The sequence below is a fragment of the Papaver somniferum genome, unplaced genomic scaffold (assembly GCF_003573695.1).
Source record: "Papaver somniferum cultivar HN1 unplaced genomic scaffold, ASM357369v1 unplaced-scaffold_132, whole genome shotgun sequence".
In the NCBI taxonomy this organism is placed as follows: domain Eukaryota; kingdom Viridiplantae; phylum Streptophyta; class Magnoliopsida; order Ranunculales; family Papaveraceae; genus Papaver; species Papaver somniferum.
The window spans coordinates 11,601,633-11,623,439 of record NW_020622381.1 but is presented as its reverse complement, the minus strand read 5'-3'; the positions used below and the strand labels follow the sequence as shown (position 1 = coordinate 11,623,439).

The following is a 21,807-nucleotide window of genomic DNA, read 5'->3' as shown; positions in this document are numbered from 1 at the left end:
TTAGTAATAGAGTACCCCTTGCTGTTCGGTTCTCTGACTCGGTCTCAAGGGTGCCTACACTATAAATTTGTTTGAGGCTTTAGTTCTTGGGTTGTACAAACAAAATCGTCACAGTAGAACTAAACTTGTTTCTGTAGCGTCTCTGCCATCACTATTCCTCTTGAGGTGGTGGGAGCTGTTAAATTCTAATCTTCCATTTACTGTAGGAAAATTCAACCGTTAATATCCATGTGGGTCTGCCATTGCATCTTAACCCCTAGCTGCAACAGATAAATACCATTTTAGCATTCAACAGATCGTTTGGGATTTGCCATTTACATAAAATTTCGGATGAATTGGCATTTACAGGATCGAATGATGGGTTGGTGGCAAAAGTGAACCTTATCACCACCACCACGTGTTTCATACCTACACTTCTGATGCCCAATAATGAAACCGAAAAACAATAGAAAAATAGAAAAAATCCTGTGAAAGCATGTAAAGATGCATATTTTCTTGATTTAAATAGAGCTTCATTTTTGAGGCATTCATTCATCAGAAAGGAAAACAAAACTAAGAAGTAGAAAGAAAGAAAGATTATCTATTGCATTATGGGCAAGAGTATTAAGATTTTCTTCCTATTCATTGTTCTGCTATTTGTCTCCACTGCCCTCACAAGTAAGTAGTTCTTTTTTCATTCAATTCAAGCCTTCTTTTGTTGGATCAGTTTTGTTTCATTAGAGGAATCATTTCACTTGATTAGATTACTAGATCAGTAGATCAGCATGCCAAGTGATGTATGATTTGTAAATGTCTGCAGGTGGGTCGACGCTTAAATGTAAGAAAGGTGAAGTTAAGACACAACTGCTATACATCCGATGTGGTCTTTCATGTAAGCAGATATGTGCGTCCAATAAGCAATGCCGAAATACTGGTTGCGAAAAAGTTTCATCGTCTCCTGATGAGCCTGCATCTGATCAATGTGTGATATGCCAGACTACAAAAAAGCAAGGCTTAAACGCCATAGTCGTTTAACTGCTAGTTAGTTGCTTTCTCTCGGTCGTGTTTTGCTTGTAATCTTGAAGATCCCTGTGTTACATTAATAAAGTAACTTGTTTCGGTTTCATTAATACTGAAGTTTCTGAATTAAATATGTTTCGATTTCGCACCATATAATCAGATTTACAGAACAAACCTTGCTTCTGCTTCAGTTTCCTGGTAGTTCGTACATTTGCATTGACAATACGGGGAAGATTACATTACTAAAGCTCAGAAGCAAACGTAAAATCTAATAAAACTGTCACTACTATTCTAGCTCAAGCTATAGCTCTCTCTTTACCCTTTTTACTTACACTAGATGAACCACTGCTTCTATCTTTTCCTGCATCCTCCTCATCAACAATGATAATAGTATCTTGCAGATCTTCGTCATCCAATTCCTCTTCTCCGTCTTCATCTTCATTTTCATAGTCTTCATCATCATCTTCATAGTCTTCATCATCATCTTCATAATCCAAATCCTCATCATCGTCACCATCATCCATATCCGAGCGAACGGTGTGGAACTCGGGAGGTGGAGGGCAGTCCTCAGTGATTGCTTCATCCCTCTTTATTACTAGATGTCGAATGACCCTCTCATCTTTGTCTAACAAGCTTTTGAAATCGTTAATCCATTTTGCTTCCAACTCAAAGTTCATCAACATGTAGTGGGCATTCTTGGCTTTCTTTATCTTGTAAGCCAGTCTTCGGAGGCCCCAATCGCTTACTCTCCAAATCTTACTCTTTTTCTCTTTTAAAAAGCCTACAGAGGATACAGAAATTAGAACCTATAAAACACACATCAATCACTTGTAAAGATTTTGCAAAGCAGGCAAATCCCTTAATATGAAAGTCTAGAGCTCACATAAATTGAAACTCAAAAGTGAACAAACTCGCTAAAACTGAGATGCAAACAACAAGAATGATGAAGAGAATAAGATCACCTTCAACTTTAGAATTTACGATGCCAACCTCCTCTGCATGGTCTTCATGAATCATATAAACCACTTCATAGTGACGCACTGCAAAAACAGTAAACACAATTGCTTAATCTGCTATGCCACTTCATTTTGTCCATCACCCACAAATCAGACAGGATTGACAACAAGGGATTCGTGAAACATCTCTGATTGAATTCTACCATAGTTTTGATTACATCAAACTGGCACAACAACGTCATCACAGACTCTCTTTTGCAGCTATAGAAGAGTACCAAAGAAGGAAAAACACAGCAAGATAGGCAGTGGGCTGAGGAAGATCACAAATAAGAAGAATCACAATGAAGAGAAAAAAGAAAAAAGCTGGTTTGGTAGGTGGTTTACTAACATTTCGATATTAATCAAAGTGGTCTATAACAAAGCGTGCACATAAATCGTACAAGCATGAAATGATAATTCCAGATCAACATCAAATATTGGCGAAAACGATAAAGCTAATTTACTTACAATACTAGCAAGCAATGATACACAAAAACAATATACTTACTTCTGTCATACTTCAAATCACTTTCCAGCTGAAGATTGAGGAAATCAAAAAGCTTTTCTGCAGAAACAAAAACCTTAACTAGTTAAACCACAACATTTGAACAGCAAAATATTTCCTTAGTCGAAACACGACATTACTAGTAAGTATTAACCTTCTTCGGAATCTGCAAATTCAGGGGCAAGTTTACCATCTTCCTTTACTTTTTGCTGAAAACCAAAAGAATACAACCCATTTCAAAAACTATCATAAAATTCATAAGAATCGTACAAGTGCAACTTAGATCATGAATGAAAATGGTACTCTCATAAGACATTACAGCATCAAAGTGATAAGCAGAAAAACTAGTTTTAATTCTTCCAATTCTAATTGAAGTAACCTAAAATGTAGAAATACAAACACACCTGCCCTTTCTATTAGGATAAGTAAAATCCCTCTATTTCAAATAAGCTAAAACCCAAAGGCGGTGGGTTTAACCAACACCATTTCCTCACAATTCTCACAAAAAGCCACCATAATGACCTAAAACTATCACTGAAAAGTGAATTATGCCCAGGAAAATTGAGCTAAACCCCTAAGAAATTGGGTTTTACCACAAAATGTATTTACACCTATTTTATCAGTGTGATGAGAATAAAAAAGGGTTCTCAATAAAAACCATGGAAGCAGAGAAAAAAAATCTTGGAATACAACATTGTAAAGAAGGGAATTTCTGTGTGTTTTACCTGTTTGAGCAAGATAGCCTCAGGGAAAGGACCAGTAGATTCCTCAGGTTTAGGGCTAAAACTATGTAAATCACTTTTATTCTTCTTTTTAGCTTCTGTAATCACTAAATTTCTGTGTTTCGTTTCAAGCTTTGGAGTTGGTGGAAATGGTAATGGTTTTTGAAAAGACCATCTTTTCACACTACTAGTAGATGTTAAACATGATATCTGGTTCTTGAAAACCCTTTCCCCACCATGAACTAATTTAAGTGAAGCTTGCATAAGAACCCCCATGGTGGTGGAAGTCTAGATTGCCAGAAAGAAGAAAACTCAAAAGAAGATAATGGTGTTGGCACAGTTTCTTTTATTTCAGTGGTCTATGGTTTTATCGTAATTCCAAGTGATAGACTGGGTATTTCTTCTGAAACATCCTCTATTCACTAACTCATAAAATACTAAGGGGTTTTAGTTGGGTAGAAGCTAATCTGGATTCTGGACAAAACGGAATAAAAATCCAAGAAAAAGTGTCACCAAAAGAAAAACCCTAAAACGTGAGAATTCTGGCCGGTCTTCATCTGAAAACTTCATTCTCCTTCGGTTTCGTTTCTCTTTCTAAATTTGGCGATCTCCTTCATGTTTACAAGGTACAAACCCTTAATTTCTAATATGTCTTTTGTGTGTTTAATTGTTGTTTTTTCAGTTTAGCATTTTCTTATGTGTGGTCTCCTGAATCTATATGCGATTGTCTGGGTTAAAAATTACTCTCTTTTACAATCCCTTTAAAAATTGTCTACTTGGATTACCTGTTTTATTATCATTCTCAAATTAATACCCATTCCCTTCTGAAAGTCCTGAATTCAGATTGGTCTTAGGTTCTTCTACATTCAGCTTCTCGTAGAAAAACAGTGTGTACCACAAATTAAGGACTGAAATCCTGATTCATAAACTTGCAGATAGTATTTATTCATATATTAGTTATTGAATTTAGCCAACGAAGGCCAGTATAGTTTCTGAATGAATAGTTGTAAAACCTTAGCTAACTAGTTCATTGCCATCTTAGTAACTGAGAGACCCATTTGGTTGAGAATTGAGACTTACTATATGCATTAAGCAATATGAATATCCTATATATCTCTTCACATAAACCTAGTGTTACGATTTAAACATCTAAAAAATAGTACTGTTTGTAGTTAAGATTAAACCTTATACCCCTCTATTTATTTAGCTAATCATTTGGGAATGAATATATAGTTCGTCAAAAATCCCTACCCGAATTGTTTATTATGTTTTGTTAAATGCATCTTTTTGTATGATTTTACATCTGATCTTCAATTTGTCTGTGCTTCTATGTAAACTTGTAGATTTCTATCCCAAGGCATTTTTATGATTTTAGTTCTCTGTGCATTTTCTGTACCAGGAATAACTGCCCTAGACGAAACCACTGCTTCACTTATTTAAACTTAAGCAAGACGACGTCCTTCTCTCTGCCTGTTCCTTTAGTGTATATTACTATTGTTAGAGTATAGTTATATCAGGAATGGCACCGATGAAGATATGGTTGTTCTATGATGGAGAATGGGATAACTCAGGTAAGGGTTTGGGTTACAATGGTGGTCAACAAAAAGGACTATTAGTGCAACATGATATAACTTTCAATGAGATTAAGAAATTAATAAGTTGTAGTGTTTCCGAGGAAGAAGATTCGGGCTGCCCATGTGCCGTTACTCTATGGTGTTTGGTACCTGGTACTGTACAGGTGAGAGATCCTATGAAAATAGCAAAACAATCAGATTTTGATTTCTTTTTAGCATTAGTCAATGATAACTTTCCTAGGTGTGTTCCTTTATATGTGACAAGACAACCTAAGGAACCACCAAGAGCTGAAATTAGGGTATTTCAAGATGCTTGTCCTGAAAATGCTCACACTCCAGAAAGAGATGGTTCCAGTAGTCAGAATAGCTTTGTATTCAAGAGAGCAACACTCTTCAGAGTTGAACCGCACGTTTCACCGGCATATGGTGACTCTGTGGATGACTTGTTTGATGATGAGGAAGAAGATGATAGGTTGCAAGAAAATGAACTCCTACCATCGCTACGAGCTAATGAAATAAGTCAAAAGGATGGAGATGTAGTGCATGTTGATGATCAAATGCGTGCTTCTACATCTGGTCCACCTCCAGATATTGATGGACAGATGAACAAGCAATACACTGATGAGTATTGCAAAGAATTTGAAGTTGGTGAGTTGTTTGAAAGTAAAATTGCTTTCCAGAAGAGATTGAGTATTTATGCATATAAAATGAACTTTGAGTTCAAGTTTAAGAAGTCTCAAGCAGATAGGGTCAGTGTAGTTTGTGATGCTGATAATTGCACATGGTCACTGTATGCGACAAAGTTTAAAAATAGTTCATATTTTAGAGTGAGGAGATACCACAAAATCCACACTTGTTCGCGAGACAGCACATCCGCCAGCAAGCATAAGCATATAACTTCTCGGATCATCGAAGAATGCTTAAAGAACAAGCAGAACAGTGCAGGCGGTATATACAAAACGAAGGATATAATTGAGGAAATTCAGAAGGATCTTGGTATCACTATAAGTTACCATCTGGCACGGAGTGCTAGAGAGCGTGCGGTGGTTTCCATTTTGGGGTCAGCTGAGGAATCCTACGCTTCACTTCCCTCTTATTGTGCAGAGTTGGAGAAGTCCAATCCTGGTACTGTGACGTTTATTAGCACAGATGCTTCTGATAATTTCAAGTATTTTTTCATGTCGATTGGCGCTTGCCTACGTGGCTTTTTGAGTTCAGTCAGGCCTGTAATCTCTGTTGGTGGAACGGATTGGAAGGCCAAATACCGTGGGACGTTGTTCTTTGCCACCTGCAAAGATGGGAATGATCAGTTATTTCCTTTAGCATTTGGCATTGGTGATTTGGAGAATGATGCTTCTTGGCATTGGTTTTTAAGCAAATTGCGAACAGTGATTGGTGATGTTGCAGACTTAGTCATCATTTCCAGTCCAAATGCAAGCATAGAGAAAGGTGTTCGTACAGTGTTTCCAGAAGCAGTTCATGGAGGATGCCTGTATCACATTGGTCGGTATGTGAAGAAAAACTGCAAAGATGATATTCTGAATCAAATGTTTCATGATGCTGCCAAATGCTATCGAATGTCAGATTTCAACCACATATTTCATCAGATCCGCCAGATATTCCCTGACATTGCCTCTAAGCTGGCCGAAGCAGGATTTGAAAAGTGGTCTCGTTCACACTTCAATGGCATACGGTACAATATAATGACAACCAACATTGAAGAGTGTATAAGTCTCATTGTTAAGGATATTGATGACCTTCACGTGACCAAGTTAATTGAGCATGTTAGTAAGATGTTCCAAAGCGTGTTTGATGAGCATCGAGAAGCTGCTCTGGGTTCAACAACTACACTAACAAAGTGGGCGGAGGATGAACTTCGCAAAAGGATGAACCAGTCTTCTCTGTACTCAATTCATCCCATCAACATGGATGAGTTTCAGATCTTTGATAATAATAAAAATGCGGAAGTGAAGTTGAACTACAAAACCTGCACGTGCCGAGTGTTTGATCTTGACCAACTTCCATGTGCACATGTAATGGCCGTGTGTAAGTTTCGTAACCTGGATCCTTACCAGTACTGCTCACGGTATTACTATCTTGCTACACTGAAGGAAGCATATTCAGATTCTATACATCCAGTTTCATCTCCTGAAAACTGGGAGGTATCCGAAGAGGTTCGCAGTCGAGTTGTGTTACCTCCAGGAACACGAAGACCTTGTGGCCGACCAGGTAAGCGGAAAATTTCTTCTCAGGAAGAAGGGGAATCAGGTAGGAAGTGTGGGAAGTGTGGTTTGTCCGGGCATAACCGTCAAAGGTGCGAACAAAGTGGTTCTCTGTTCACATAACTGAAAGTTGCATAATGTTTCTTTTTATAGTATAAAATAAGTTAATGGAATAGTAGGTTGTGATGTATGGATATGATTTTTTGCCAAAGTTGAGTTACCCGGTCTTACAAAATGGTGTTGTTTACCTTTCTTTTGGTTGGAGTGTTATCACTGCCTTAGTCTACCAGTGCAAGAAAGGCATCACTGAGTTTATTATACAGCCTAACAGACCCAGGTGGGCTTATAAATCAAATTTGACAGCATTGAAGGTAACATAATTCTTAAAATTTGAAAAATCATATTAAGCTCTAAAAAAACCAAGGTGATATTCTTTCAGTTACACAAACACCAGCCATATTATTTGGTACTTTTAAAAACCATATCCAAGAAAAATGAAACAAAAACCCCATTTCAATTTCAAATGGTTAAATTTAGTTTTCATTACCTTTTGTATTTCCAATCTTGCCCATCACTATACACATAGGCATATAAATCTTTTTTCTTCTCTCGTAATTCATTTCTTTTTCCTTCTTTCCCCTGACACCACCACCACCTCCTAATGTCGCACCACATAAACCACTACCAGTTTCAGATCTAGTACCAACACCTCATCCTCTTTGTTTTCTTCTATATCCACCAACACCTCTTTATTTTTTCTGCTACTACCATTTCACATCGCCACCAAGAGTACCTCCGCGACCACGTATCAGTTACGATGTTCAGATTGACATGAACATCGTCTCCTCTATCCCCTCCTCCCCCCCTTCACCACCGGAAACAACACCTTCTCCTCCTGCTTCTATACCGCTAGCAAACCCACACCCATCTCCGCCAACACCTCCTTATTTTCTTATTCCCCTAACCCACCAGCAACACTTCCTCCTCTTACTCCTCTTCCTCCACCACCACAACCACTATTTGATTATTAGTACAAACTCAATTAGCAAAACCAATGCGGTGATGGTGGTGAATTAATCTTATACTGAAAATGAACCATTGACGGGGATTCAATTTCATCTGATTATTGTGTTTGGAGAAACGATGAATTTTAATGGTGATTTGAAGTTGGTAAGTAATTAAAGCTTTTTATTTCATTGATTTTTAATTGAATTGGATATTGGATCTTGTTTTGTTGTGAATTTTGTTGTAATTGGGAATTGAAAATCAATATTTTTGGTTCCTATTTATAACACGAAAATCAATATTGTTGTAAACTAATAAGACTAACTACCCTAAATTTGAGAGTTACAATGACGTTTTATAGAAGTGAGAATGTTATAAATGCCCTCCATTTTTGTTGACCTTGTACAAATACCCCCTAGGGGTAAAAGAAAACTTTTTTAAAGTCAACTTGAGAAAGTTGCTTCCACTTTTTTGAAGCAACTTGTATAAAGTTGCGTCCGCTTCCGGAAGCAACTTGTGCTAGTTGTATCCACTTCTGAAAGCAACTTGTGCTAGTTGCTTCAACTTTTCGGAAGGTAGGGATATTTTTAAAAATTGAATAAGGGTATATTTTAAGATGTGAATTTTGAGGGGTATTTAAATAATGTTCCCTTTATAGAAACCCCAATTGATCTTCAATGATAATATGGTTCTATTTAAGTTCTGATACTTTGTATGTAACATGTTTATGAAAGATTGTTCACTCCCTTCACATCGTTTCCTGTTACTTTTAGTTTACTGAACTTTCATTTTTCTTTCTTGTACCTTGATGGAATTCTCTTTGCTTACATAAAGATAGTTCCAAGTATGCAAGACGTGCTAAGGATTAGAGAGTACCGCCCTGGTTCGACCAGCTCTCATCGAGGAACCAACCATTAATTCTCTGTCATATTTCAGGTTTGTAAAGAATTGGTTGTGTAACAAAAAAAAAATGGAACTACACAAAGCTTAAGAAGTGTTATATAATTCACCAATTTATGAAACACTTAAGAGTACATTTATGACGAAACCAATTTCGGTTTCATCTAATTTTGGTGAAACCGATTTTGGTTTCATCTAATTTTGTTTCATCTAAGTACTGATACCACATTATGGTGGTGAATGATTGAGTGACCGATGTAGGTGGTCAGTATTGAATGAGTAGTGCATGGTTATTGAGTCAGTAAGTGGTGATGTTGGTGAGTGGGTTGTTTCAGTCCATCTTTTCTTAGATTATTTAAGTGCATTTTCGGCATTATACTGTACTTGATAATTTGGCCAAGTTTATGTATCAGTAGTTTGAGTTTTCATTGTTGGCGGATCAGAATTGCGACTAGAGTTCGAGAATAATTGAACAAGCAACGACTTTTGTCTTGTTCGTGAGATGTATTAGCTTGTCGTGTGATATCAAAAACTTATAATATAATGTTATTTAATAGAATCTACCCTAGCAGTATTTAAATTCCACAAACCACAAATGCATGAGACTGTATAGTTTGAGGTTTTGGACATTTTTGTTTGCATTGAGTTATATTAATTATCATATGGACCTGTACAATACCTCTAGTGATTTCTCTTGCAGGTATACAACAAGTACACATTTTTTCGTGGAAATGATGAAGAGGTATTTGCACGAAACCAATTTTGGTTTTATCTGTTCAAAGGAGATACTGAAGAGGCATTTGTAATTTATCTAGCAGGTATACAGTAAGTCCTATTGAGAGTTGTATTCAATCAAGACTAATTCATCCAGTTCCCACAGTTGAAAGGCCTGCAACAATTTCACCCAAGTTTGTTGTTCTTGGACCTAAAGTTTTGCCACAATCAGGTCTCCCAAGTAAGAAGAAAAGCATTCCTAATACAGGTTCAGTTCCTAACAAGAAGATGAGAACTTGTGGTGGCTGCAATTTATTGACTACTCATAACCGAAGGACATGCCCTACGAAGCAGATGTGAAGTCTTATAGTCTAATCTCATTTTGACTAGAGTTCATCAACTTTCATTTTTTACAGTTAAACATGTTAATTTCCTGCCGGTGTTTCATTTAGATTAAGTTTTCCTTTTCAGGTTTCACCTGCAATAAGTTGGAACCCTTTTTGGTTTCATTATTTCTACCGTTATTTTGGAACAAAAATAGGTTGTAACCTTTTTTGGTTTCATCCATTTCATTTCTTCTCTAACTGTGCATTATTGAGTTGTCCAAGTATGTCGGAATTGTCTTGGCATTTTTCATTTGTCGTGTTATGAATTATTGCCATGACTTGTTACCATTGTGTCGAATGTTGATCGTCAAAAAGCGATCCTTGGCGTGTTTCTTGCTATTGTCTAATACTTTTTGTTGTAATTATACTTCTTCCGCGAAACATGAAAATGTTCCATGCCTTCAAATATATCAAAATTTTGAGTTTAAACCAAGCCGTAATACGACCCTTTTCCTTTTGGTTTCACCTGCAATATTGGAACCCTTTCTGGTTTCATCATTTTACTACTATAGTGGAATCAAAATATGCTGGAAACCTTTTTTCATCAAAAAACAGACATAACATTCTGCGACAGTATGGTTTGGGTTAAACATAATTGAGACCATTACAAACATTGTTTACAACTAGTTGACTGTACACTAATTGAAACATTCATAAAACATTTAAACCTTTTCTAAACTATTATAAGCATTTAAGTTTACAGCTAGTTGACAGTACACTAATTTTTATGTCTTCGTTTATAATTCTTTTAGTGTCTTGTCCATCAGGATCTTGTAGCACAACCTTGCTCTCATGTTCTCCACCTTCTCTGAAATATTTCATTCATGAGACTTCATGTTTCCCTTCAAGAGGCTCTTCATGTAATAGCAAACATGAAGGCTACAATCTACCCTGAAATTAAAAAACAAATTTCTCAATGGTTAGCACTTTATAAAGAAAATTGTTGGTATGAAATTACAAACATTACTGGTAGAACCAACAAGGGAATTTTCACGTCTTTTCCCTGCAAAACAAAACTGATTTTAGCAGCCAAAACAAGAATAAACTAACACTGCCGAACCAATATTGGTAGAACCAACAAAGGAAGAATGATGAAACCATTTTTGGTTTCATCAAAACTACCAGAGTTAACCAACACCACCAAACCAGTATTGGTGGAACCAAATTCGACAAGGAAAGAATGATGAAACCATTTTTGGTTTCATCAAAACAATCAGAATTAATCAATACACCAACACTACCAAATTATATAAGTGAAAATAATGGAACCAAAAGTTGTTTCATCAAAACCACCAGAATTAATCAACACACCAACAGTCCAGGTGGAATCAAGTTCGACAAGAGAAAAATGATGAAATCATTTTTGGTTTCATCAAAACTACCAGAATTAATCAACACACCAACAGTTCAGGTGGAACCAAGTTCGACAAGGGAAAAATGATGAAACCAAAAATGGTTTCATCAAAACTACCAGAATTAATCAACACAACAACAGTTCAGGTGGAACCAAGTTCGACTAGGGAAAAATGATGAAACCAAAAATAGTTTCATCAAAACTACCAGAATTAATCAACACAACAACAGTTCAGGTGGAACCAAGTTCGACTAGGGAAAAATGATGAAACCATTTTTGGTTTCATCAAAACTACCAGAATTAATGCCTACGTGATTTCATCAAAAAAGACAAAAAAAATTAACACCATCACCACAGGGTTTATACGATTCTTACCTTTTGGAGTTTTTTCACTGTTTTCGTTAACTTTTCATCTCTCTTTTTCTCTTGTTTAGTTTTCTTCTTCACCATTTTGTTGTTAAAGAAGATTTAGGTCAGAAAATTGAGACGATTTAGGTCAGAATTGATTTTATTGGTTGAAGTAAGTAATCATTGAAGAACAGAAGAAGGGAAAATCGAAAATCGGAGGATGATTTTGCTACGGATGAAGACAGGAAGAATTCGTAGATCTGATTTAGGTCAAAATCGGTTTCATTAATTGGTTGAAGTAAGTAACCATTGAAGAAGAGAAGAAAGGAAAATCAAAAATCGGAGGATGATTTTCCCGACGGATGAAGTAGATATGATTTCTTCTTATGTTTCAGAGACTAGGAAAGGGAACTAGAAGAAAATAATGACGGTATCGAAAAAATGTGTAGGGTTTATTTGCTCTGTTAGCTTTGGCCGAATAAAAGTAAAGGATATTTCAGACAATTTAGGAATTTTGGGGTTTTTTTATATCATTTGTTTTGTTGGATTTTTGTTACATGGATGTTAACATCCCTGGGGCTGTAACACGCGTGTTAATTTGAAATTGCAAAATTCACTAGGTGATAAAAGCGGGATGTTTCCTTAATTCTTGAACGTGTCCCTTTTCTTTTTTTGAAAATAAAGATGATATATAAAACCCAAAGAGAACTGAAACAAGTACAAATAGAAAGGAAAAACTAAATAAAATAGTAGAAGGTGCAATGTTGTCAAGTCATCACTTCAGGACAAGCCCTGTTGTGATCATTAGACAACAAACCTTCAAATTTATATGTTACGTTGGTAGTATTACTACTACTACCACCTTCTTTTAAAATACTCCTTTTATCTATCTTAATAAGATTATCTAAGAAAGCTGGCATATCTTCTTTTTTCCATACACTAAGAATTGAAGATTTCCTAACTTCCACCGCTAACTTGTCAGCCACTGAATTGCCGGTTTTGTGGATGAATTTGAATCCCAAAAATTTATTACATTCTTCCAAGATCTTCATAGTATCTTTCACAAATCTCTGATTCCTCCATTCTATCATAGTCTCCTTTCCATTGATGAAATTTACCAGTCTTTCGCAGTCACCCTCTAACCAGAAGCTAGATATGCCTTCATCTCTGGCCCATCTAGCACCCTGTAGAAGAGCTAGAGCTTCAGCTTTTTCAGGGCTTGAAGCTTTGATGATTCCAGACTTTACTTCCTTTCCATCATCTGCATCATTCCTCATAATTAATCCATAACCAGCATTATTAACATCTGATATCCAAGAGGCATCATAATTAATCTTGTTGAATGTGTCCCTTAATCGTATATCTTGTATTCTTATTTTTCCCTTTCTAGTAACATGTGTTTGGGGTACTATATTTTTATCTTGTTACTACAACCCACGGTATTTTATCCTAGGCTCCCACCCATTCCTTCTCGAGTTCTATCTCAAACAACAATTGTCTGGGGAGACGAAAAATTATCATTTGACTACTACATTGAAATCAAGAAGAGACGGAAAATTATAATTTGACTATTGTATTGAAATCAAGGCGATGGATGAGAGTGATGAAGACCAATTACAATTTATTTTATGTCGATAAACCCAAGATTCTGAGATGAATTATGTTTTGGATGATAAATCTTTTCATCGTTTCTCATCTCAACAAGAGTCAAATGAAGAATGTGGACCTCATAATGAGGTAAGTGCATTACTTAGTTGAAAGGGAAAATTAGGCTAAGGCCCAACCCATGGGTTACCCATAATACCAAACCCTTAAGTGAAAGAAGTTTAAATCTAGGCCCAGAAATATTAAAAGACTTTGATACCCTTATGCATATTGTCAAGCCCATAATTAAATAAAATTTAAATTCAGGCCCAAAATTATTAAAATAATTTATCTCAACAGTTACACGTGTAAGCAGAAGTTACACATGTGTATGGCATGTGTATCTACAAGTTACACATGCATATAAATGTTTATCTCAACAGTTACACGTCAAAAAAGAAACATATATTCAGTTGTTATCGAAATAATAATTTCATTTACAATAATTTCTCTGTTTATCAGTTACATATGGGCACGCAATGACTACAATAATTTCTCTGAGATTCAAAACATGAGGGCAAAGACAAAATGATTGCCATTTTTAGTTAACCAGTCATCTGGGTATGCTCCTAATGCCCCAAACATATGCCTGCAACAGTATCAGGAGGGTCGAAAAGGTTATCAGCTGAATAGCCAAACAAAACGCACAAGAATCTAAGTATTCATTTTTTGGCTGGAAAACCATAGTAACTGAGATAATAAATTACGCACCAACTAACCAATGTCAAGAATGACAATACGACAACTGTGGGGACAAAAATCCTAGCAACCTGTATGAGACATGCATATAATGAGAATAATAAAGGAACATAATTAATATTACATCACTACTTGAATATTGTAGAAGATAAAGCAACAAAATTAGCATGAGACATTTCATAGATTAAATATGTATAAAAGTAAGCACCATAAGTAACGGTTTCATTGATACTTACAAAATCAACAAATTATTGAACATGATCTTTGGACATTTGGGCTGTCTCAACCAGACAAATAATCTGGCTCAAAACAATGTTAACTAGAATGTGTAACTACCAACTACACATCCAATTAGCATGTGTAACTAGTAGCTACACATCCGTATAGCACTCGTAAAATCTGAAGGCTTGTGTACCTGGCACATACAATTTACAGTGTAATCTTATTAGACTGTGCATCTTATTATACAATTTATAGTGTCATCCAATCTACATGATATCCCATTCCGTAAGAGCTTGCACAACCAAAAACGTAGACTTTTTATCCTATCCAATTAGCATGTGTATCTATAAGATACACATCTGGTTAGCATGTGTAACTAGTATCTACACATCCATTTAGCTTGTGAAACTAGAAGCTACACAACTAATTAGCATGTGTACATAGTAGCTACACACCCATTTAGCTTTCCAAATTAGTGAATTTCGTCACATAAAGTTCAGAAGATTTAAAATGTTTCAATCAAAGATAAGCATATTGCATCAGTTTTGACCTAAGAGTATTCATGGAAAATATATAGTAGCTAAGATACTTTAAAGAGATGATACTTATATTCGTTGTGATTCATTATGTAACCGCAGATGTTGATGAGATTATTAGTCGTTATATTAAGCTAGTATTCATTGTAAATCAACAAAGTCGTCATCCCTAAAGGATGTTCTGTTGAGAACATAAACTGATATGGCAGAAAAAAAGCCTACCTCAAGAATTTGATGTACTCTTCAGTTTCTAAGGTGCCAAATTCTGGTAGTACAAGAGCAGCAGCAACTAAAACCAGTTGGAACACTGTGTTAACCTGTTGTCCCAAAATGCAGAAGAGAAAAAAAATCAATTCAACTTGCTAAATAATGATAACTCAAGGAAAAGTCAAGCAGACTGCTGAACAATACTAAGGCAGATCTTAATTCTTACATTGAAATACTGTTAATTAATGTTAGACCATCGATATGGAGATCAATTTCTAGACCGTCGATAAGGACATCAACTGCGAACCACAAAACCCAAAGTAAGCAAATTTACATTATTTTCCTTTTGAAATGTATAGTTTAAGAGAAGAATCATCTATGCATAACAGATATACATCACTAAATACATGTGTAATCAGCAATTACACATCCAACATGCAAGTGTAACCAGCAATTGCACATCCTAAAAGCATGTGTAACTAGCAGATACACATGCTAGAAAGCATGTGTAACTAGTAGATACACATGCTTATAGCCACAAAATTTCATCAAAAAAGATTTAAGATACCAGAAAGGCTTTAGAAAGTGGACCCATTCCATCCAAAGTTCAACCCTGCACAGACAAAAAACAACAACAATGACATAAGTACCAAAAGATACTAATTTAAGAGGTACAAAATTACCGGAAGTACAATCAGAAGATGTTTTAATGATACTTGAAAGTTGAAAAGAACTTTTCTAGTGATTTTGAAACACTGAATGGTATTCTCTACATTTTCTAATGTTGGTTTAAGCATGCATTAGACCAATAGCTAAATGAATGACTACGCAACATATGCCAAAGCAGATCTGCAAGGAGTTTTAGATTGCTTGCCTTTATGGTAGCGAACTTGATAAATAAGCGAGATTTGGACACAGAGATCTTGTCTTCGAGAATTGCTGCACTCAGTTTCTTGTTTACATCGACATTAAGACCTCCAATAGATGTTAGCTCACCAAAAGCGTTGTTCTTTTCACTCCTACCGAATGAGATAGGGACTGATCCTTTTAGTATAACCATAACATAGTGCAAATTAACATAAAAACCTCAGTTGAGTTCGCAAGACAAGGCAAGTCTACTAGTACGAAACTTAGTGCAAAAAATGTACATATATGTTGAAACATTGATATGATATCTAAGATGGCCATGTTATAAAATGCCCCAAACAATATCCTGAAGGTGTTAAACTGACTCTATCTTCTATGAGTTTTCAATGTAACCATCACAAATAGAAAAATGGTGTGAAATCGTACCAACGCTCATGAGAAAAATATTTTTCCTGGTCTGGTTATATTACTCTAATCGTAAATTCACAGGTCGTATCATCGTAGCCAAAATTTGGCACGAAAGTTTACCAGATGACAACTTCAGAAACTCTAATATAACGAAAAAAATGAATGTGTATCAACAAGTTACACTAATAATTAGCATGTGTAACCAATAGATACACATACATTTAGATTGTGTAACTAATATCTACACATATAATTAGCATGTGTAACTAATAGATACACATCCATTTAGCTTGCCAATTTACAACACTCTGCAATTCATATGTGAAATTAGATCCATAATATAATGCATTAGACTGAATTAAGTTTGTAGTAAGTCATATTATCACAACATACCGAGTTTACTTGCATACAAAGATCTTAGTGTCAACTATATTCACATATATAGAACAAAGATTTATATACTTGGTACCCCAGTTTCCTCTTATGAACCAGAGGATATCCTTCGTACTACAAATTTCACCAACACAACATAAAAATGCATAGATTCATACACTTACTGAGAAAGTTCTAAGTTACCAACTGCACATGTACATCAATGAAACAACATATAGCCTTTCAGATAACTATATATACATATATATATATATTTAAAAAAGACATTTATTTCATAAAACTATTGAAAGTAAATGAATTGATACAGTCAATAAGAAAGCAGTAATCAACTTACCTTCTGCAAATCATCTTATCTTGATTGTATTTCCCGTCCAAAGACATCTAAGAAATAGTTCCTCCACAAACCTCCAAAACCACATGAAGTATAGACTCTGCAACACAAAGATTTCAGTGTTAAAAATATTAAAAAATTAATCTAGTCTAAAGTACAATTATTGTTTCTATGATTTCTCTTCTGATACTCATCTGACAAATGCACGAATCATAAATTAAAATGATAAAAACTATCAAGAACAAAAACAAATAGAGTTATCAAAAACAGATAATCAAACAAATCGAAACTCAAAAACAACAACAACACAAATTAAAACCTACCTAAATTCAGAATTGTAAAATTAAAACCTACCTAAATTCAAATTAAACCAACACAGATTAAAACCTACCTAAATTCAGAATTGATTGGTTTCTACAATAAACTTTTATGATATTAAAAAAAAAATCATACCATAATACAAATAAGAAACGGAGAAAATAAAAAAGGATGAATACCTTACCTGAACTAGCTTGAATCGACTGAAAATTTAGCTCGTAATTGATGTTAATAAAATCGTTTTTCAGATCTATATAAACAATTAAATGTAAAAGAAGAAGAAGAAAACCCTAAGAATATCGCCAGAAACAACATCAACTTGAAGAACAAATACTGAAACAGAAAACCTAATCGTTGATTAGACAATACGATTTGAGGATTGAAAAAACTTTATTGAATCTTTTGTTGTAGTTTGATGTAACTTCGATAGAATTTATATAGTATTATCGATGAAGAACCAGATCGTAAACCAGAAACGAAACCAAATAAGAAAAAAAAAACCCTGTTAGAGCATTGCTCGGTCAAACTCGCATGCGTTGCTATCTCAATCATGTTTGTCAATGTTAGTGATCAAAACTATAAGTCTTGATTTCTAGTCTCTTATAGCTAAGTCTCGGACTAGGATAGTAAGTGTAGTTGAGCTCAAGGACTTCATGGCGATTCATCATACAAGTAAAAGATCTACTCAAGGAATCGGTGGAACTTCTCGACAAAAAGGCATGTGGAGACTTGAACTAATCTGTCACTCAAAATTATATCTATTCTATCTCCTACTCTTTGAAACAAAAGTCGTATGCTATATATATAGACTAGATCATACACATTTGGTATTTCGAGTCGAGTATACCTCGCCTATCTATATCTCGAAATATGTGCTGGTAAGCTTTTCGCTTCGACCAAGTTTATCTTTACCTAGTGACGAAAGTCATGAATGTTTCAATCACTTTGAAAATTGCTTTGACGATAAATAGTGTAACAACTATATAACGTCCTCTAAGAATGTTTCAATGATTGGAATGAGAGTTTAGATTACATAACCAATAGATTCCTTGAACCGAGGTTTTCGAACTTTGTTGATCAAGAGAACCGGAAGTATGGAAAGTGCCAAGTCCAAGAACTCAATCCGCGAACTGCCAAAGTTCTCAAACCCGAGAATTTCTGCTGGAGTTGACAAACTTCTTGCGTGAGCCAAGTCCGCGAACCCAGTCCGTGAACCGGCGTAGTTCTCGAACCCGAGAATTTCTGCTGGAGTTTGTAAACTCTATCCGGTGTCTTAAGTCCGCGAACCTAGTCTGCGAACTTGAGAAGGTTGTATATCTAAAGATGATTTCTGAACTTAATCTTAAAAGACTAAGGAATGCATTTGCAAACCGTGGCTATTAAAGTTCATGAACCGATTCGAGTGAATCAAATCATCTTTGCTTCATTGTGTCTTGTGTAGTTACATAAAATTTCCTTGCAATTGAACAACTCTCTTAACTAGTTCATTTGAGTCAATTGAACTAGTTATGGTGAAGAATAACATGGTTGGTATGAAATGCTCATATGATTAACCTCTTTGGGTAAACTATTGTTGAACCAACAATGTACACGTTTGGGTGCGGTTAACAACCTAGAAGCGTACAGTCATTTGTGTATGACAAGCTAAGTTTTCGATCTAACGGTTGAGAAATATTAGCTTGAATCTAAATCAGGTTTTCATCTAACGGTGAATATTGATTGATTTGTAACTAAGGAAAAACCCTGATTTGAAAGGCTATATAAAGGAGACATCTAGTATTGTGCAAAACTAATCCCCACACCTTAGGTGTGATACTAGTTTGCATACTAGAGTCGGTTATCCTTTAACCTTTGGTTTTCTTCTTCTAAAACCAGGTTAACGACTTAAAGACTTCATTGGGATTGTGAAGCCAGACCGATACTACTTTTATCGTAGTTATGTGATCTGATCTTGCATATTCTATCGTACGAGTACAATCAGATTGATTGGCTTGAGATTTGATATAATTGAAATAATACAGGTTGTGCGTTGTTTAATCAATTAGAATATCCGACCTTTTGGTTGTTGATTTAAATTGATTGACACTTGGATATTGGTCATTGGTACCATCTAAGTTATCTCTCTAGTACTTGATAAAGACTCGCAGATTTCTATTTGCTTGAGTATAAATCAAATCGAGAGATTGAGATATAAACTTTTTGATATACTTTTATCTAGATTGAGTCTGAATGTCTAGTTAATTCACTAGAAAGTATATTGGAGTTTGTCCATACAGATTGCTAAGTGAAATATTGGGTGGTGTTGTTAGACCCCCACTTTTTGAGTTGGTATCAGAGCAGGCAAACACGTTAAGACCTCACAAGTCTGTATTTGTAGCGATCTGACTCTATGGATAAGGTTACTATCTCTGATAAACGCAATACCAGAAATAAGAGTTCTATCTCGTCTAATTTTAAAAAGAAGGGTTCTACTATCTTGTACTTAGATAAACCTTCCACACTGACGAGACAGGCTAACACCGACATATGTTCTTCCGATAACCCTTCAATTGAACGGGAAACAACTGAAGAGAGTCAGTTGATTCTAAACCTTGCTAGAATCCAAGCTGATAGATTTAATCGGTTAAGACATCATGTCGATGTTTTACTTGGTATAATAAGAGATTGCAAATCCAAAGGAAACTCTGATGTTTAGTCATCGTGTATGTCTCTTGAAGCTAGTCTCAGAAAAGATGCCTTGGAAATTGAACATCGCTTGAGTAAACTCTCTATTCAAGGATGCTCAAAGCAATCTAATATACCAAGTACTTCTGACACAATAGATGGTTCATGTTCAGAAGCAAAAACAGGAACCCCTTCTTGTAAAACGAATGTGCCTGGAGTCACCAACAATCAAAAAGACTACACATCAAATGAAGGGAGGAAATCTTCTAACGATGGTTTTAAGGCTGTAATATTTAATCATTTTGATGATCAGAAAGTATGTCTTGTCTGTGAAACAAAGAGTTCGGTGAAACAAAAGGGAACCTCTAAGTTGAAGAAAACTCCTTGGTTCAACTTCAACACACCTTAGATTTGATTCTTAAAGGTGTAACTGACATTCGTATGTCTAAACCAATTGGTTTTCGTACCTATCCTGTGTATGTTACCAGGAAAGTCAGTTCAATGAGTTCCTCAAACACTCGAGAACAAAACAGACATCTGAATAAACATCGTCTAAAGGAAGATCGTGTGATGATATCTGAAAATAACATTGCTCCTGTTGAGAAAGAAAGTTCAGATGAAAGAAGAAATATTGATGAATTGAGAGATAATCTGAAGAAGATAATTGAAGGGTATAAAGAATTCGTTAACATGTTGTCTTCCTCATCAAGCCAAAATTCTTCTGGTAAGAACTTAAACTATATCTCGTATTTTGATGACAGTAAGTTTTATGATAATTTCTCACATAACAAGGGATCATTTCCTCGTCTCGGAAGGAAAAAGAAACTTGGCCACAAACACAAATTTCTTGATGAGCATATTGCTCATACCTGTGCTAATTAATCACAAGGTTTAAAGAGCTTACTCATAAAAACCCTGTTGAGTAAGATGTGTTGATATTCAGATATACTTTTGGCATGTGCATCTGTTAAGTTGAGTTATCTTCTTATCGTCCATAGCGAAACGATTGCAGACTTGCTGTGCTTAGAGTATTGTTTTGGTCTAAAGTTACTTCTCATTTTCTTTAGGAATTCCTCCGTTGAATCTTGGTTCTTGCTACATCCAGGTTCAAAAGTTTCTTATTAAAAAAAAAAAAAAAAGAGGCCATGTTTTTTTATTTTTGCTGGGCTTCTTTTTCTGGGTCATGTTGTACTCGAATAGATAACCGTGTTCTGGAACGAGCCAACTGTTAAGAAAACCTTAGAATCTCTTCTCTAAGAGACCCTTATATACCAACTTGTGAGTTTCAAAAGTCACGTACGCATACTCTAGGTTGGTTTCTGGGTTATCAAGTATGTCTTCTTCTTCATCTTGCTATGGTGGTTTCACAAGAGGATTCCTTGACAAAGAAGTTGTTGTCGAGTCTAAGAAGAAAGGAACTCTTGTAGACGAAGATCATCCCAATGCTTCATATTACTTTGCCTATGTCCATGAGGATGCTGAAAAGGATGATATGATTTCTGCTGAAGATGTTCACGACTTTCTTAAGTACTTTGGAGAAGCAAAACAAGAGCTCATTGCTACTCTGAAAAATATTGATGCTTTGAAAACTAAGTTGAAAAAGGTTACTACTGACCTTGGTCTCATAAAGTCATGCATCAATGATCTTCGCAAAGAGAATCACCACTCTGATGTCGCAATGAATGATGTCTTTCACAAGTTCAAAGACCCCATGACTCGTGTAGTTCCTGAACCGTCCATATGATCTTAGTTCGTGTTCGGAAAGTGTACTGTAGTCTGTTTTCCTTTAGCTTG

At 35.5% G+C, this 21,807-nt stretch overlaps 2 protein-coding genes and 1 long non-coding RNA gene across 4 annotated transcripts; 2 read left to right on the top strand and 1 right to left on the bottom strand.

The window, feature by feature from the left end:
• The first annotated feature begins 393 nt into the window (after positions 1-393).
• On the top strand, positions 394-1,187 carry LOC113332765. Its single transcript, XR_003351710.1, has 2 exons — positions 394-657; positions 800-1,187. It is a non-coding gene; the product is annotated as an uncharacterized LOC113332765 (long non-coding RNA).
• LOC113332764 (chaperonin CPN60, mitochondrial-like) lies at positions 1,074-3,537 on the bottom strand. Of its 2 annotated transcripts, XM_026579283.1 has the most exons (6): positions 3,225-3,537; positions 2,654-2,708; positions 2,503-2,559; positions 1,962-2,039; positions 1,266-1,780; positions 1,074-1,232 (listed from the first exon to the last, which is right to left on the bottom strand). In XM_026579283.1, the coding sequence occupies exons 1-5, from the start codon at positions 3,495-3,497 to the stop codon at positions 1,296-1,298; spliced, it is 948 nt and encodes a 315-aa protein (XP_026435068.1). In that variant the 5' UTR covers positions 3,498-3,537; the 3' UTR covers positions 1,074-1,232; positions 1,266-1,295. The 2 variants fall into 2 exon arrangements, with proteins under 2 accessions (XP_026435068.1, XP_026435067.1); XM_026579282.1 differs by having other exon boundaries at positions 1,079-1,780.
• A 161-nt stretch (positions 3,538-3,698) lies between these two features.
• LOC113332763 lies at positions 3,699-7,303 on the top strand. Its single transcript, XM_026579281.1, has 2 exons — positions 3,699-3,847; positions 4,621-7,303. Exon 2 carries the CDS (start codon positions 4,741-4,743, stop codon positions 7,138-7,140), a length of 2,400 nt encoding a protein of 799 aa, XP_026435066.1. The 5' UTR covers positions 3,699-3,847; positions 4,621-4,740; the 3' UTR covers positions 7,141-7,303.
• Positions 7,304-21,807: the final 14,504 nt, after the last annotated feature.

Coding starts and splice junctions, on each gene's coding strand:
- LOC113332764 (XM_026579283.1), bottom strand. CDS start 3,497: ATGGGGGTTCTTATGCAAGCTTCACTTAAATTAGTTCATGGTGGGGAA. Junction 2,560..2,653: donor ATTTGCAGATTCCGAAGAAG/GTTAATACTTAC, acceptor TTGTTTCTGCAG/AAAAGCTTTTTGATTTCCTC. Junction 1,781..1,961: donor CGTAAATTCTAAAGTTGAAG/GTGATCTTATTC, acceptor TATCCTCTGTAG/GCTTTTTAAAAGAGAAAAAG.
- LOC113332763 (XM_026579281.1), top strand. CDS start 4,741: ATGGCACCGATGAAGATATGGTTGTTCTATGATGGAGAATGGGATAAC.